Source organism: Vulpes lagopus, chromosome 19, assembly GCF_018345385.1.
Source record: "Vulpes lagopus strain Blue_001 chromosome 19, ASM1834538v1, whole genome shotgun sequence".
Lineage (NCBI taxonomy): Eukaryota > Metazoa > Chordata > Mammalia > Carnivora > Canidae > Vulpes > Vulpes lagopus.
Window position 1 is genome coordinate 6114722 of NC_054842.1, and position 16078 is coordinate 6130799.

Here is a 16078-nt window from a genome sequence, read left to right on the forward strand (position 1 = left end):
TCTCAATTCTCACTGTGTGGGCCTCTCCATAGGCTATTGAGTGTCTTTATGACATGGCAACTAACTTCCCCAAAGCAAGTGATCTAAGAGAGAAAGAAAGAGAGCCCAAAGCTACAGGCTCTTATAACCTAATCCTGGAGTTGACATATCTTCTCTTCTGCTGTATTTGGTTGGAGGCACAGACCAAACTTGGTACGATGTGGGAGGTACTACAAAATGTTGTGAATACCAACAGGCAGGGATCATTGGGGGCCACCATGTGTTAACAGTTTATCACTGGATCTTTTATTAATGTAAATGCAGGGACATACCATAGCAGTATGAACTTCCTTCAATACATATAGTAACAAATCTTCTTTACCACTCAAATAAAGACAGAACACTTTGGAGAGCCTTCATCTATGCAATTCCAAATTCCCTAATGACCATTGCTACTTCCCAGATTGTTGAGGTACACAAGGTAATAACTCAAGTAGAGTAAGTCAATTATAAATGCAAAGAATCCAGCATAAGGAAACTAAGTTATAGGTGTCTAATCTCTTTCTTAGCTGACCTTTAACTTAGTATCTTCATAATTTAAAAACTGAGGTAATAAAACCACCTCCCTTGCCAATTATTATTTAAGTAGTGGAATCATTCAAACAGGTTCAAATAGCAACATATTTATGTTGCAGGTTTATTTTTCTACTTGAAGTCACAATAGTTATAGAGAAATACTTCCTGGTATTTACCCTTCAGCAAAATCGAAATCTATTTTAAAATTAGTAGTGTTCTTGAATATTTTACAAATGTATCTTGGTGTCTAAGGTGTATGTGTTTGCGTGTGTGTATGTGCATGTGTGTTTTTTAATTTAAGTCCACAATCAAAATATGCAGATTATTTGGGAATTTTCTAGAGAAATAACTTCAATATAGTTTGAGAATTTGGGTAGCCTGAGATAAGACACATTTATGATTTGAGAATGAAGTTGTTGTAAGTCAAGTCACACAACAATTTAGTTCTCAAAAAATGAGTGTATTTTTGTAGTCAGAAATATTTGAAATACAACTCTTGTTTCCTTTACCAAGAATTTCAGCTTATTTTATGATTAATTCAGTGCAATGATGCAGGCTTTGGCAAGGTTACGTTGAAAAAGCAATATATTTGAGAAAGACATGTTTTGCCTGGAGGATGGTTTCTGAAGGATATTTTATGTATAAGTAGGGATTCTGGGAGGAGCTCTTCCACAGTATCCCCAGCATGCACTGGGATCCCTCTTCTTTGACAACCGATGAGAAGGGCATGTAGTGCCACCTGGATTGGGGGTGGGGTGTGGAGACAATTCTGTAACTCATTAGGCAAAATCATTTCCTCCTTAAAAGAAAGAAAAAAAAGAGCCCTTTATATCTGAGAATGCATATAAGTGACAGCTTTGAATGCTGCACTTAATTACTGTGACAATTTTATCTTTCTCTGCTATTAAAATTTGAAAGTTATTAATATAACTTTTTTAAAAAGTTTATTTTCATCAGCTACTGAGTCACAGCCCATAACCATATCTGTCTTATTTATGAAAATGTGTTGGATGGATCATGTGATAAATGTTTAGGACCTTTGCACAAAAATTGGAAAATACTCTCGAGATATGTTTTTGGGAAAGTTATCTTGAACTTGCAGGTGCCTTATTTTTTCATTCAAAGAGTTATGGCAGCTTAACTTTCCCCCAAATACCAGTGGATTAATGAGTCTGAAGAGGTCAGTGTGTCTTTGTTCAACTCTTTCAAAGACTTAGTAGAGTTTCAGTAACTTCACTACCAAGCCGAACATTATAAACATAATTGACCTCTTTCTGACTACAAGAGCTGAATAGTAGCAAAGTATTGAGCTCTTAATGTATACCTGAGACAATTAATTCCATAATTTGAATCAAACCAGGAGTAAAACCAAACTAAAGCAAATGAAGGTGGTGGGACTTTTTGCTTACTATGAAGAGATCTTCACAGGAATAATATCAGTGGTACATAAATTATATTTATTTATAAACACAAATGTCAAATTAAAAAAGATTTTCTGAAACGCTTTTCTCTTAATTGACTTTTTTCTTTTTGTTAAATAAGATTTTTGTGCCCTTGATACTCAGGATGCATGTTACATGCACAAAGGTTAAGACAGAATTAGTTCTAGAGATGCCCTCACTGAAACGTTCAGACCACTGAGGAAAACACATTATGCCCAAAGCTAGTCCTTTGGTTTAGTGAAAGGAACTGATTTCTACAACAAAATGTACAGAGAAACCAATATCCTGCTTGCCTCTCTGAGTAGTGGTTACATTAGCTGATCTTTTAATTTAAGAATTCAATATTGAAAGATCCTTTTTTTTACTTTAGTTTTATTTTCTCTTCAAATGGACCTGTTAGGTCTCAATTTATCTGCTTAGCAGGTCATTTATTCATCATTTAGAAAATCTACACATATAGATAGTATGGCACATATATTTATGTTTAGAAACTCAGTACTTTGAGAACTTTTTTTGTTAATTCCTAAACACAGTCACTATGTTACAGGGCCATTGCACCATAGTTTGTTTAGACTTCTCTTTTTCTGCTTGGTAAAATTTAATTTGATTTGCCTTTCCCCAGCTTGCAATGGTAATGGGATTCTCTCTTCCCTATGTGTGTATTAAACACAGGATAGTAGAGAAGTGATAGCTAGGGGAATGGAAGCTATGAAGAAAGTCATTTTATTGACTTAGATGGGCTTGACTTTTTTTTTCTAATTAGCTTCATTTTGTTCTCACTTGTCTTCTGCGCACCCTTCCCACTCTCCACATTGATTGATGGCATCTCTTCAATTTTGAGTCTTACAGTCAATCTGTTATCTCACGAAAGTCTATCATTGCCAGGTAATAACTGCAGCGTTGTGGTTCTACGGCTCTCCCATCCTCAGGTGGCTTGTGCTAAGTGCACGCACTCTGCCTTGATTTGCACCAGTCCTTTGACTCTTGTTGGGGGCTGCATCTTCACAGCCCCAGAAGAAACCACTAGCTCAGGATCCAGTGGTCACATGGTTCTCCGATTCTCCGACAGTGTCATTCACCTCTCTCTCCTTCTGACCTTGATGCTGAATGGGCTAAATCTATCTGTAACCTGGAGATGCCCTCATGGAAAAGTACTCGTGTGCTGAAAGAGAAAGAGAATGGTTTACACTTCTAACTCTAACCTATTTTTTTTTCCTTTTTTATTTTCACTTATTCAAAACATTGTGCATATTTTTCTTATTTCTTCTCCTCTCAGAGGGGAAAAGTAGTTTTAAAATCAGGCAAGGATTTGGGATTGCTCAGCACATCCAGAACGTCTGATACAATGCCTTTTTTTATTTTTCAGTCAGTTTGCTCCCAGGAAAGCCTTTTTGTGGAAAACAGGTAAAATGAAATTTGTGTTTTCATGTCTTTAGAGGAACAAAGTCTGTTGTGTGTGTCCTGTATTTTCATAGGTATATATCCCATATATAAGTGTGTGCTTGAATATATGTATAAGTAAATACATATATCTATGCGTACATACTTATATGCATACACATATGTGTTATCTAGCATGCCAAAAAAACTATTTAATTTGGGGAAATATTTCTCTGTTACTTCCAAACATAAGTTTGTCCATTTTCCTTATTTAAAGTCTCAATTTCCAGTCCTTCCGGAAGTCTAATTCCTGCTACCTTTACCAGGCATTACTAGGCATAAATGAACTTGCAATTTCATTGGCTTATGGATTAGGCTGTTAACAGTATTTGTATATTGAGCATTATTAGCCACTTCCTGTGCCACATACTTATATATGGCCATGCAAACAAAGATTGGAATAATATTGTTTTAAGTTTCTCACTGTAAACAACCTATTAGTCTAACTTGGAAATCTATCTAATCTCATCTAGATTTACTAACTTGGGAGTTGGTAGGGGGGTGGTTGTAGTGAGATGAATGAATTATACAACTTATACAAAGTCTTGAGCATATGAGCCAAAGGTTTTCATATTTAACATATACTTTTAAGACATAATTCTAAACTGAAATAGGTATTCAAATGTTCCATTGATTTAATTGCAGCTTTTCAAGGGGAATTAAAGAATTATACTTTAGTTGTATTAATCACATTTGAGGTGCATCAGAGTGGGCAAGTTGGAATGTAAATATGGTATCACTTCAGAAAGCAATACTTAACTTTATTTCAGATGTTGGTTTAATGGGTGCTCCTGTAAAACTGATTAAATGGAGGCTGCTTGATAAATTCCAGTACTTAGAGAAAATTTAAACTGGGCATTAGAGGTGATTGGGGAAAAAAGTGAACTTTTATTTTAGCAGTTAGAAATCTTTCTAACTGCTAACTAACCTTCTCAATTGAACAATCTCTTCTAGAAGAATGGGTGAAAGTTGATAACATGTCTACAGAAGGCATTCAAAAACAACCTCAAAAATCTGTACAGATTTAAGTGAATGTTCTCTATTTATAGTTAAATTAAGAATCCATAAGCACTAACATTGTTGGGATGATTCTGAAGCACCCCAAAATTCTATATTCTAACTAAAAGAATGAAGGGAGTGCTTATAATTCAGAGAAAAACATTATTCACTAGTCATCCAGCCAATCATTTCCCCTGCCTTACATCCGAATTTTTATTCATTTACTTGGATTTTGCAGAAAAAGACTGCTAATGCACATTACATGTCTTTTAGATTCAAATTGAATTATATTCTTCATTACAATAATTGGTCACATACATGAATTGCATATATGAATAAGTCTTGATATTTCCAAAAACAGAAATATAATTGAGTAGATTCTCTATAAAAATAAAAACATTTCTTGGATACTTCTCTTTGAAATGTCAGTATTTCACTCTGCCTTATCCTCTAATAAAAGATAACTTTTATATTACCCAAGGGAAAAAAAATCACAACTAGTATTAAATTAAATTTAATTAAATGTCTATTAAACATCAGCTTATTTTGTTTTCCTCTCATCTTCCATTCCTTCTATTTTTTCTTCCTTTCCTTCTTATCTAGTATTGGCACCCTAATCCTAGGATAGGGAAAATGCAGGCTGTCATTAACTTATTATTGCAAAACTCAACATCATACACAAAAACAATAGTCTGTGGGGTTGACTTGCAAGAGAGGTAGGTTACAAAGGAGTACACATCCTTTTAACATAGGGCATTTAGTGTCAGTAGGATTAATATCATAAAAACCATGTTTTTCATTTCCAGTAGGCTCTTGGAAGACAGTAACATATGCAATGAGACCTATAAGAAAAGACAGCTCTTTCGGTTGGTATGGTTTACTTTTTTAAAATGTGTTTTCAGATTATGTGGCAGAATCAATGTTAAATATAAGTGTATTAGTGTAAAATATCTGTTCATGAAATAAATATGTTTGGTTACATCTTTGTAAAGCTTGTTACATAGCTAGCGCTGAGGCCATATTGGATAATGTGAGATACGGGGCTAGGAAGTTACTGCTTTGTATATAATCCTCTTGAGTTCTTCCTCTGATTTCCCATTTTTGGTGGGGTTTTGTTTTTGTTTTCCCCTCAAAGGTTAACTTTGGAAGCACTCTGATTTAACGTTCTCAGTTCAACTTTGGTGAATTACATCACACCAAGTTAAAATTTATTTGATAGTCTGCAATTATATATACATACCTGATACTGGAAAAGAAACCAATGACAAAGCCATTTGATAGTTGAGTTTTGGCTACTACTGTCCATCATAATACTTCAAACAATGCATTTTTCAAGCACAGATTTTATTTCTAAAGGAAATTACAGGGTTACTTCCAATTATAATGAACTATTTAAGGTAAGATCTTTGTAAGATATGGGGAATGGATATATATGTACTTATTATGTATTAATATTGCATATTTTAAGTTCTATATTAGGCTGAAAGCTCCATGAAAACAGAGGGACCATGCCCATGTTGTTACTACCCTATTAAATATACCTCTAATATGCACTATAGGGCAAAAAGAATACATAACGCTATCAATGTACTCAATATGTTATATATATTTAATATATTACTGCTTTTATGAATGTTAGGATTCATCTCTGTTGTAGGAAGGAGAAAACTTATTTGTTTACAAACAAAACCTCTTGCTCTCTTAGAAAGAAGAAAAGACCAAAAAAAAAAAATTATTGGATTGAGTGCTCAGAAAGTTTTTGTAGTAAATGTGAATTTAGGACCTCATCATTAGAAAAGTTGAATTAATTTGTTCCCTTTTCAGCTTGGCAGAAATAAAAATAATTTTTAAAAATTTCCTTCACTTTTCTAGATTGAATTACATAGCCTAATTGCCTTCCCCTTGTTATCAATGGAACATTTATTATCACATTTGTAGATTAAAAGATAACACGGCATTTTTCTTCTCAAACCCCAGAGAACAAGAAGAATTTACCAGTACTCCTATACTCCCACCACAGCCTGGTTTATTTAGGCCGATGAATATGTGAAATGTGAGTTCTTGCCCCTATAGTAGGCCACTTGGTTTTACACAGGCCCAAATCTGGTCCCTAGCCAGAGTTACCACCTACTCAGATCAGTCAACTCTAATATGAGTGCATCACCCACCAAGTCACCAAACAGAAACTCAGGAAGATGAGTTAGCACAAAGACATCTGCATAATGGTAAAAGCAACTCAAAGCATACATCATATCTAAATTGGTAAAAAGCAAACAAAACAAAACCATGTGCAGATATGAAGGAAAATAAATATTATTTATATTAATCAGCAGAGAAATAGAACTTGGAGAGTATATGCTTTATGACTACTCTGGGATCAAATTTTCATTACATACACCAGGGCCAACTTCTCTTGATGAGCAGACACTTCATTATTATTGTCTTTCTGGTTTCTAGTAGGAAAAGAACAAGAGTTGGCTTAGGAGATAGGTAGGCCCTTGTGGTTATGCTTGTCTATGAAGTCTATGCTTCTACTCCCAAATAGATATGAAACTCAATTCTGGACCTCGTCTTGTGGGTGCTAAGGTGAATAATCAGTAGATGGAGCTGTAAAGGATTGTTTCAGTGTATAAATGGGGATCCATAAATCAGAATTAGATGCATTATTATAAATCTCATTAATGTTAACTCTAAAGCAGCAACCTAAATTCCCTCTTTTGGGAATTTTGACAGCTCTTAATTTGGGATGCTGTTTTGAATTGGTGGAGTAGAGGTAGAAAAAGTTAAGGAAATCTTAGTTTGCCTTATTGGCTTAGCAAGTGGCACAAGTCTAGAGGAGTTACCCAGTGCCAGAGTGAAGCCTGCCAACTCCAGCACACTACTTTGCACCCAAGGATAGCGATAGATACTCCTTTGCAGACAGGCTCAGCCACACTGGCATGTCCTCCCACAGAGGTACATAGGGAGAGGGAAACTCAAGCATAGTTCATGATCATCACCTGCATATGGAGAGCCCCCTTCTGAGGCATCCTATATGCTGAGGCTAAGGACTATCCCAAATCTTTTCCTATATGCAGTATTCCAAATTAGCTACAAGTGTGACTATTGTCACATCCCTGGTGCATTCATAGTTGCTGAATAATGATTTTTGCCAGCCTTTAATCAAAAACAAGTCAAATTAATCAGAATTAAATGCAAAAAGAATAAAGTTGAATTTGGAACTTGAAAGGAGAACAATCAGGGACGCCTGGGTGGCTCAGCAGTTGAGCGTTTGCCTTCAGCCCAGGGCATGATCCCGGGGTCCTGGGATTGAGTTCTACATCAGGCTCCCTGAATGGAGCTTTCGTCTCGCTCTGCCTTTGTCTCTGCTTCTCTCTCTCTCTCCCTCTCTCTCTCTCTCTCTCTCTCTGTGTGTGTGTCTCTCATGAATAAATAAATAAAATCTTAAAAAAAAAAGAAAATAATCAGGAATGGAACACAACACCCTAGAAAAGGCTGTTTCTTCCCTCTACCCTACCTCCTCTGGCTTTATTGAATTTAAGAGAAGTTTTAAGAACTCAAGCCACCTGGCCATTGGTGGGTGTGTGATTCTATCTACTCACAATGTGGTCTCTTTTTAGATCCTCTTTCTAAGCCCAGCAAGCCCTGAGGTGTTAACAGAGAGAATATAAGAAAATATTGATGCAGGACAGCAGGGCACTGAGTGCTTTTTGTTTTGTGAGTTTGCTGTCCTCCCCTCATTTTACAAAGTTCCTATCACAGATGAGCCATTTCATTTTTATTATCTCTTGGATCTATTTACCATCTTAAGTTCTTATAAAACAGAAAAAACGTTGATTAAGTAAAGTTGAAACAAGACTTAAAATGTTCTGTGTACCTTCCATATAATTTGGTTGGTGAGCATTTCAATCACATGTGTGAACTCCTAACATCTCCAGGGTCTACTGTTGTCTTTAGAAGAATATTTTTAACAAAGCTACTGACCACATCTGTGAGATTTGGATCAAGACTTGAGCATGCCACATTGCTTAGTGATCATGAAATTAGAGGTTGTATCTATTGCCCATGATTTATGTTGCCCTTTACTTAGTTGTAAGCCATGAGAATAATCTTAGAGTATTTTCATCATGTCTTATTTCTAACTGCAGGAAAAGCTTTGAAAATATTCACTAAGTTCTTCTTTAAGCAGATTGGAAACCAATGAAAATGCAAATTTCATCAACTTTCTCTATAAAACACATGTGATTTTTTGTGTCCAACATAGAGATATTCTGGTGTCTTCAGAATTCACTTCTGCTTACTGGATCTCTTCCAATACATTCACTCTTTTTCAATTTGAATTTTGAACCAGTGTGTTCTTTCACCTGTGGAGCTTTGTCATTTCCATCGATCCTCTCAGAAATTGTCATGTCAGTGTAGTGTTTATATTGGTGTTGTTATTATCACAAGTTTTACTATGTGAAAAGGATTAAAAGATGCTTTCCTCTGCCCAAGAAGGTTAAACTCACTGGGCAAAACTCTCACCCTAGGCTAACGGAATAATTTCTGTGATTTCTGTGCTGTCAAAGCCCTAATGAATTCAGGTAGACATCTCATAATGTTAGAAAATAACAAATGGCTTCACTGGTTCTGTGTGCATCTTCCCATGGTCCCAATTATTTAATGCTAAAGGGACAGACAAAGCTTGTCTTCAGTGGGAGTTGCTTCTAGAATCATTTGAGATCCTATTTGTTCCCAAACATTGATTCATTGTTGACTTAGGTCAGGAAAATTTATCCTCTTCTCCTCTCCACAAAAGAAGTTAACCACTGTATTTTATACCATGTTTTTTCCTACCTGTTTCTCCTTCACTGGCAGAGGGATGGTGTGATATTTCCAGGTTTGGTTTTTCTGTTTATAAACATGCATATTATATGTGATATGTTATCCATCTGCACATCAATGAAGTATATGTGGCACTGTTTGTAAGGCAACAGGCTTCATGGGAAGGGTTGGAAGAAGGGTCTTGGGGAGATGGCTCTTCCAAGAAAGGTCCCACCCTATGTTCATGCTGCTCATGGAAGGTAACACTATCCCTGTGCATCTTTCCGGTGGCTGTGCTCCAGAGGCAACAGAGATGGCTCCGGGAGAACCTCTGGGAGTCGACAGAGCAGCTCGGAGAATGAGCTAAAGTGGTCGGACCACCAGAGGGCCTGGAGCAGCACAGACTCTGACAGCTCCAATCGCAATCTCAAGCCCACCATGACCAAGACGGCAAGTTTTGGGGGCATCACGGTGCTGACCAGGGGTGACAGCACATCCAGTACGAGGAGTACCGGGAAATTGTCCAAAGCAGGTAGTTAGTACTGAATGGGTTTATGTCCTATTGTATTTTCTAGATTCCACCCAACTGGTATGGTCATTATTCCCTTTGCTTCCAGTTAATTAATGATGGTGATATTAATTGCTGGGATACCTGGGGGCGTTAGGGCATGCAATTTAAATACCAATCCTGTCTTTTGCTAGCTGTGTGCCTAGGTCTCTAATCTTCAGCTTCCTTATCTGTTGTCAATCTGAAATTGTCAGGAGTCAATAACTGAGCAATAGCATTTATTTGGAATGAAAGCATTACAATTCAAGGTACACAGATACGGGTAGCAACCCAAATAGTCCCACCTGGGAGCAGAAGTCAGAGGTTTTTGAAGCAAAAAGAGAACTCTTGTATATGCTATTTACAAAGAATTTTTTGTTGGTGTTAATGGCACAATGCTGTTCTTGATGGAGTATAATTGTTTTCAAAGGCTATCACTAAGCTGTCTCTTACTGAAGCATGTTGCAGGTGCTTGGGCTGGGTCTTTGGCATATTTGCAGTCTGGTCCAGTTCAAAAGCTCACAGTTCTGCAGGTGAGGACAAGTCTAATGCCCATCTCCTCAATGTTCTCCTGACTCCATTTAAAAACTTCTTGACATAAGTGACCCTATGTCATTTCAACTTTGATACTATGAAATGTAGGTTATAATACAATATGACGTTACTCCCCGTCAACAAACTATTATATGTTTAAATTCAATTATTTATATACAAATGGTTACAAAAGCACCTGCACGGGATCCCTGGGTGGCGCAGCGGTTTGGCGCCTGCCTTTGGCCCAGGGCGCGATCCTGGAGACCCGGGATCGAATCCCACATCAGGCTCCCGGTGCATGGAGCCTGCTTCTCCCTCCGCCTGTGTCTCTGCCTCTCTCTCTCTCTCTGTGACTATCATAAATAAATAAAAATTAAAAAAAAAAAAAAAAAAAAAAAAGCACCTGCACATGATAACTTTTTAACAAAAGTTAGCTATTTTTTAAAAAAATTTAATACTGTGATTGGTTTCTTAAAACCACACTGTAAGATAATTACAATATTAATAGTTTGGGTTGCTGCTTTGGTATGCTGTTAGTATAATTATGGGCAAGTTATTTAACCTATTTGTGTCTCAGTTTTCTCATCTGAGAAATGGGAATAACTGTAGTCCCTATAAGGCAAGGTTATTGTGAAGTTAATATACACCGAGCAATTAAAGTAGGTTATAAGCCCTCCATAAACATGAGTTCATGTTTATCTTTATTACTGTTACTCAATGCTTCCATCCCTGCTTTGCAGAAAAGGAAAGCCTCAGAAAGGCTTAGAGTTCCAAGTAGCCAGGTGCAGGCATCTCTCTCTCTCTCTCTCTCTCTCTCTCTCTCTCTCTCCTTTTTTACCTTGTGTTTTCTTCTAAGTGAATAGTGATCTTTTTGAGGTAGGTAGTTCAAGTTAGGACCATGACCTAGAAACAACTTTAAACTGATGGAAGCATTAATATCATGGGGTTCATGTGAGTCCAAAAATCCTCAACAGGTCTGCCATTCCTAGCTCCTCTGTCTCCCAAGAATCCCTCACCATCGTTTTCAAATTATTTACAAATGGTCTCAGTCAAAATATCTCCTAGAATCCCAGGAAGGTAACAGGTGACCATTCAGTAGTTCTCCATGAACTTTAGTTTGTGATTATGATTTGTAATGTTTCTGTTTGGTTTTGGCTTTGCCTAGGGTGGGGGTTGAGAGCTGTGATTCATCGACATGCCCTGGACGTCGCACATACTGGGAGGGGAATGTGAATGGCTAACACCAACCAGAGATTAGACATGGGTTGCCCTAACTGTTGGATACTTTCCTAGCCAAGCTTCACACTCACACTAGGGGGCACTCTGAAATCTAGGCTCATTATGCTAATGGTTTAACATAATTGTGTTGCTGAACATGTTCCTAAGAAATTATCTCGTGTTTCCCTACACAGGCAGAAAATTAATAGCATTTAGTCACAGCCACTACTGTATATACATATTTCCTGCTCCTTGGAGAGATTCAGGTGGGCTCACACTGCCTTCTGCCTTCTGTTATATCACCACTTGCTGAATTCTTGATTTCTTACTCTAATTAATTGCTCTTATATCCCATTATTGCAGCAACTGAAGTCAAGAAAACCCACTGTGGTGCACTTGAGCTCCTGTAAACTAAGAAAGGTTAAATAGTTTTAAATCTTTAAATGCAAAAACCAAGGACCTTAAACGGTGCACTTAAAAATTCCAGCACACCAAAAGAACTCTTAAGATTTTTAAACTAATCATCATTCTCCATACACCACCCCCAATCACTTCCAAAGAAAAGCTCTTTGGAAACATTTAAAACACTTCAAGAACGCTAAAATGCCATGTTCTTTGAAGAATGATTAGAAATTGTAAGTGCCTCAGACATTTTTTTTTTTTCCTTTTTAATCTAAGTGTCTCCTTTTGAAAGCTTGTCAAGGTGCAGGAACCGAAAGAAAAAAAAAATTAAAGGCGATCAAGATAGAATGTCAAAACAAACTTACAATTTCCCAGGATGGTTTTATGAAGCAAAGCTGTCAGTTTTGCTGTCATGGATCTTCAGAACAGCGCAAGTTTTTAATTTTTTGTCTCATTATTCACACTGGAATTGCAAACTTTTTTTTGACCTTTCAGAAACCAAGCCTGGAGTTGTGACATTTAAGTTACCCTTCTCCTCCTCTAATTACATAGGTTCAAGCTTTAAATAGATAATGATGAGACTCTCTCCAGGTGGGAACATGTTTTCCTACATTTTATAAAGAGCTTATTGCTGAAGTCTGAACCTATAAGCACATGCTCCGAAGGCCTGGGCTGTCTTTCCCTTCATGTATCCCCAACACTGAGCTTAGTGACAATCACCTACCAGATGTCCAGTGCACAGCTACAGAGGTAGACTGCGTCATTTTGTCATGATATCCTCCTGGATGTGGAGAGGACAGAAACAGTGCTTGTACTGTACCCTCTGCTGCTTCTTGGTCATAGCAATGAGGTTAGAAAATGAGTAGACATCTATTTCTTTCCACCCTGGCCAGAGGACATTACTTTACTATAGTCCTCTCTCTCGATCTCCACACCAGGGGTTCTCGACTTTAACTGCACCAGAATCACCTGAAGGACTTATGAAAGCACAGATTGCTTGTTTTCAAATCATACTTTGAGAACAACTGCTCTGGAGAGATAAGATATCCTTATGATTTGTTTTAGTAATTTTACATGGTGTGGTATTTTGTTTTCAGGATCCTAGTGTATCCTTGTTGTTGTCACCTTCCTCATCTACATTCCAGAGTACTTTTAGAGGCAGTGCAAGACACCTCATCTCTCTATCACTTCCTCTTCTTCATATTTAGTTTCATTCAGCGCTAATGCAGACTGGATGCAATTTCTTTCTCCTTGAAATTTCAGAAGCTTTCAGTCATGATACTGAATTCTCTGACCCCTGAATCTAGAAACATTTTCTTGAATTATTAATTCAGGAAAAACTACTTATAGTTCAGGGTCCTTATAAAAGAAGAATTGCATCGGACCAAAGGAACAGATAAAGAAGGCTCTATTCATGACTATTGCAGTCAGGGTCAAAACTATTGCAAGGAGAGAAAGACTGAACTCCACCCTGTACAGTGAATTGCAGGGGAGTTTTAAGTGCTGGAGTGAACCACTGGAAAAGCACTGGGGCAAGGAAACAGGGGTTGGTAAGTTCAATGAAATCATCCTTGCTAAATGGAACTTATCAAAGTCAGGATTCTTTCTACCCTCCCACAGAAACCGGCAGACAAAAGCACTTGCTCTCTTGATTATTACATTTGAAAGAGATGGCCCCTGAATCTGTAAGAAAGACATACCTGATTGTAAAATGGGTAAGCGGCTAGTGGAAGATTTACACCCTGAAGGGGCAGAAATGCTCTAAGAAAAGGGAGGTAGAGGGACAATCCTCTGAAAGAAGCCAATCCAAAGGTTGGTCAAGCTGAGAGGAACTTTAAGGCCATTGTCCTCATAGCTACTCACCGTTTAGTCCAGTGACTTATATTTTACAAAAGAGGATACAAAGGTCTGAAGAAGTAGTCAGGCACCTGGGGGATGCAGTCAGTTAAGCATCCGACTCTTGGTTTTGATTCAGGTTGTGATCTCAGTTGTGAGATGGAGCCCCATATTGGGCTCCAGGCTCAGTGCAGAGTTTGCTTGAGTTTCACTCTCCCCCTCCCTATTTCTCCCCTCCACAATCTCTCTCTCTCTCAAATAAATAGACAAATCTTAAAAAAAAAAAAAAAAAAAAAGTAGTCAGTGGCCAAACAAGAACTAAAAGGATGCTTCCTCCCTGGGGAGTGGGTGCTCCCTACTCCAAGGGAATCTGCCCACACCCTTCCTCTCTGACCAGTTTTCAGTTTTGCTTTGCCTTGCAATCTTTTATACAACTTTCCCCCCATTTTCCCCTTTTCCCTTTCCTATCTTTCTTTTGAGTGTTCACCAGAGTCCACCATCAGTCATCACCTTCCACCAGCTGCCCCTAAAAGTCAAGCTTCCACTTCGGAGCAGTATCTCCTAGAACTTGGCATAGTCCTGGTCAGGACCCTGGCCCTACCTGCAAGTCACTCAAATGATTCTGAGCATAGGGTGTGGTCCATGAGGTCCTGTTGCCTGGGTCTGAATGCAGACTCTGCCATACGTGAAGTATATTTGGGAAATTTACTTAACATCTCTGAGGATCAGTTCTCATTTTCAAAATGAGGTTGCTGTGAAAATGAGACCAGGTAATTCACATAGTGATGAGCACAGTGCTTGTCATGTAGACATACTGTTTAAATATTTGCCATTGTTAACATTTACGTCCCTGAGAAAAGGTGACTGGACACACTTTGCCTCTCAACACCTAAAGCAGTAAAGTTCTCAAATATCAGTTTCTTTTTTTTTATTTATTTATTTTTTGAACACTTCTAATCCTGTGCGTTTCATCACCATTGCTAGCATCCATTTTTTTGATCAAGATCTTCAGTAACACTGAAGTAACACTGGCTATATGTAGAACACAGACTGATGCTTACAGGCTGTTCAAAGTTGGTTGTAAGCCAGCCAAAAAAGGCCAGTTACTAACCCTGGCTGCATGGTGATTGCTGAGCCACCCCCCTAATGAGGGTTCACTGTCTCCATCTTTGCAAGTGTTGAGAGTTTAAGCTAAATTTGTCTCCTTTCTATCCTTTTAACCTGTGGAATCAGGTTCTTTACATTGTCTTTGCACCCCACTTTCTCATTGTTCCTGTTGAAGGTACTGCTTTTCTCCAGTTGATAGAAGGACATGACATTGCACATCAGTGATGCATAGCAACTTTCTGAAAGCCAAAAAGAAAAAAACACTCTGGGTTTTCCCAGAGTGGCACATCAGCTGTGTACATCAGTCCCCTCTCTTGACACCCCATGCCAGCACCAGCTGACACCTCGAATTACTCAGGACATGCCTACTTAGTCCCGACCCTTTCCCACTGCTGTCTGACCCCTCAGCCCAGAGGTGGGCTGAACCTATTTTGATTGAACTTCATTGTCTGCAGCCTGGAAGTTTTGTTATCGTTTATTACTGTTGTTGTTTTTCCCTCCACACTAGTGTCAGACTTGGTATGTAGCATCAGATCACATGGGGTGAGTCCACAAACACACTCTACCATTTGCACCGGGGCTTCCATGTTGGGGGCATAGTGTCAGCGATACACTCTCAAAACTACTCTTAGCATTTTCAGATCTCCTTTTAGATTCTTTATTTTTCTCCCATACATTACTCAGAACCCACCAGCGTTCTAAACCAGATTGGTACATCCTGAGTTAACTTATAGCTTTATCATTATTAATAATCAAGTCTCGGGAAAAGCAGAGAAGATTCCCAGCTGAGAACATTCATGGCAGTCCCTGCATATGCATATGATTGCTTTCAGGAGGCAGTGTTGGGTCACAGTTAAACCTAGATCAGCCTACCCAGATCACATCCCTCTCTGTCCATAGCTATATGGTTGGCTTTAGTTATTGGATTTCTCTATCCTTCAACTTCCCTATCTGTGTAGCCAGTAATAGTACTTATTATCACAGTGTGTCCAGGTGCTCACACATACTAAGTGCTTTATAAATATCACTGTCCTCCTCCTGGAAAACTATGTCCTCCTCTAAACTCTCCAGTGGCCCTTCTTCTTTGCAATTACATACTGCATTCCTATCACTTATTTTTAAAGGTCTCCAGTTTAACTCAAGGACACATTTTAGGATCTTGAAAACAATGTTAACTCTTTCTGATATATGATTT

The 16078-nt window shown here is 38.1% G+C and overlaps 1 protein-coding gene across 23 annotated transcripts in view; it reads left to right on the top strand.

Moving 5' to 3' along the window:
- ARPP21 (cAMP regulated phosphoprotein 21) overlaps positions 1-16078 on the top strand; it is a 155117-nt gene that overhangs the window by 72995 nt on the left and 66044 nt on the right. For 7 of the 23 annotated variants that reach the window (XM_041734333.1, XM_041734343.1, XM_041734352.1 and 4 more), the window contains 3 exons: positions 3364-3401; positions 5243-5302; positions 9542-9774. In XM_041734333.1, the coding sequence (XP_041590267.1) occupies positions 3364-3401; positions 5243-5302; positions 9542-9774 (331 nt within the window). Of the gene's footprint in view, positions 1-3363; positions 3402-5242; positions 5303-9541; positions 9775-16078 lie in introns of those variants that run through there. The other 16 variants (XM_041734338.1, XM_041734350.1, XM_041734344.1 and 13 more) reach the window with 8 other exon arrangements.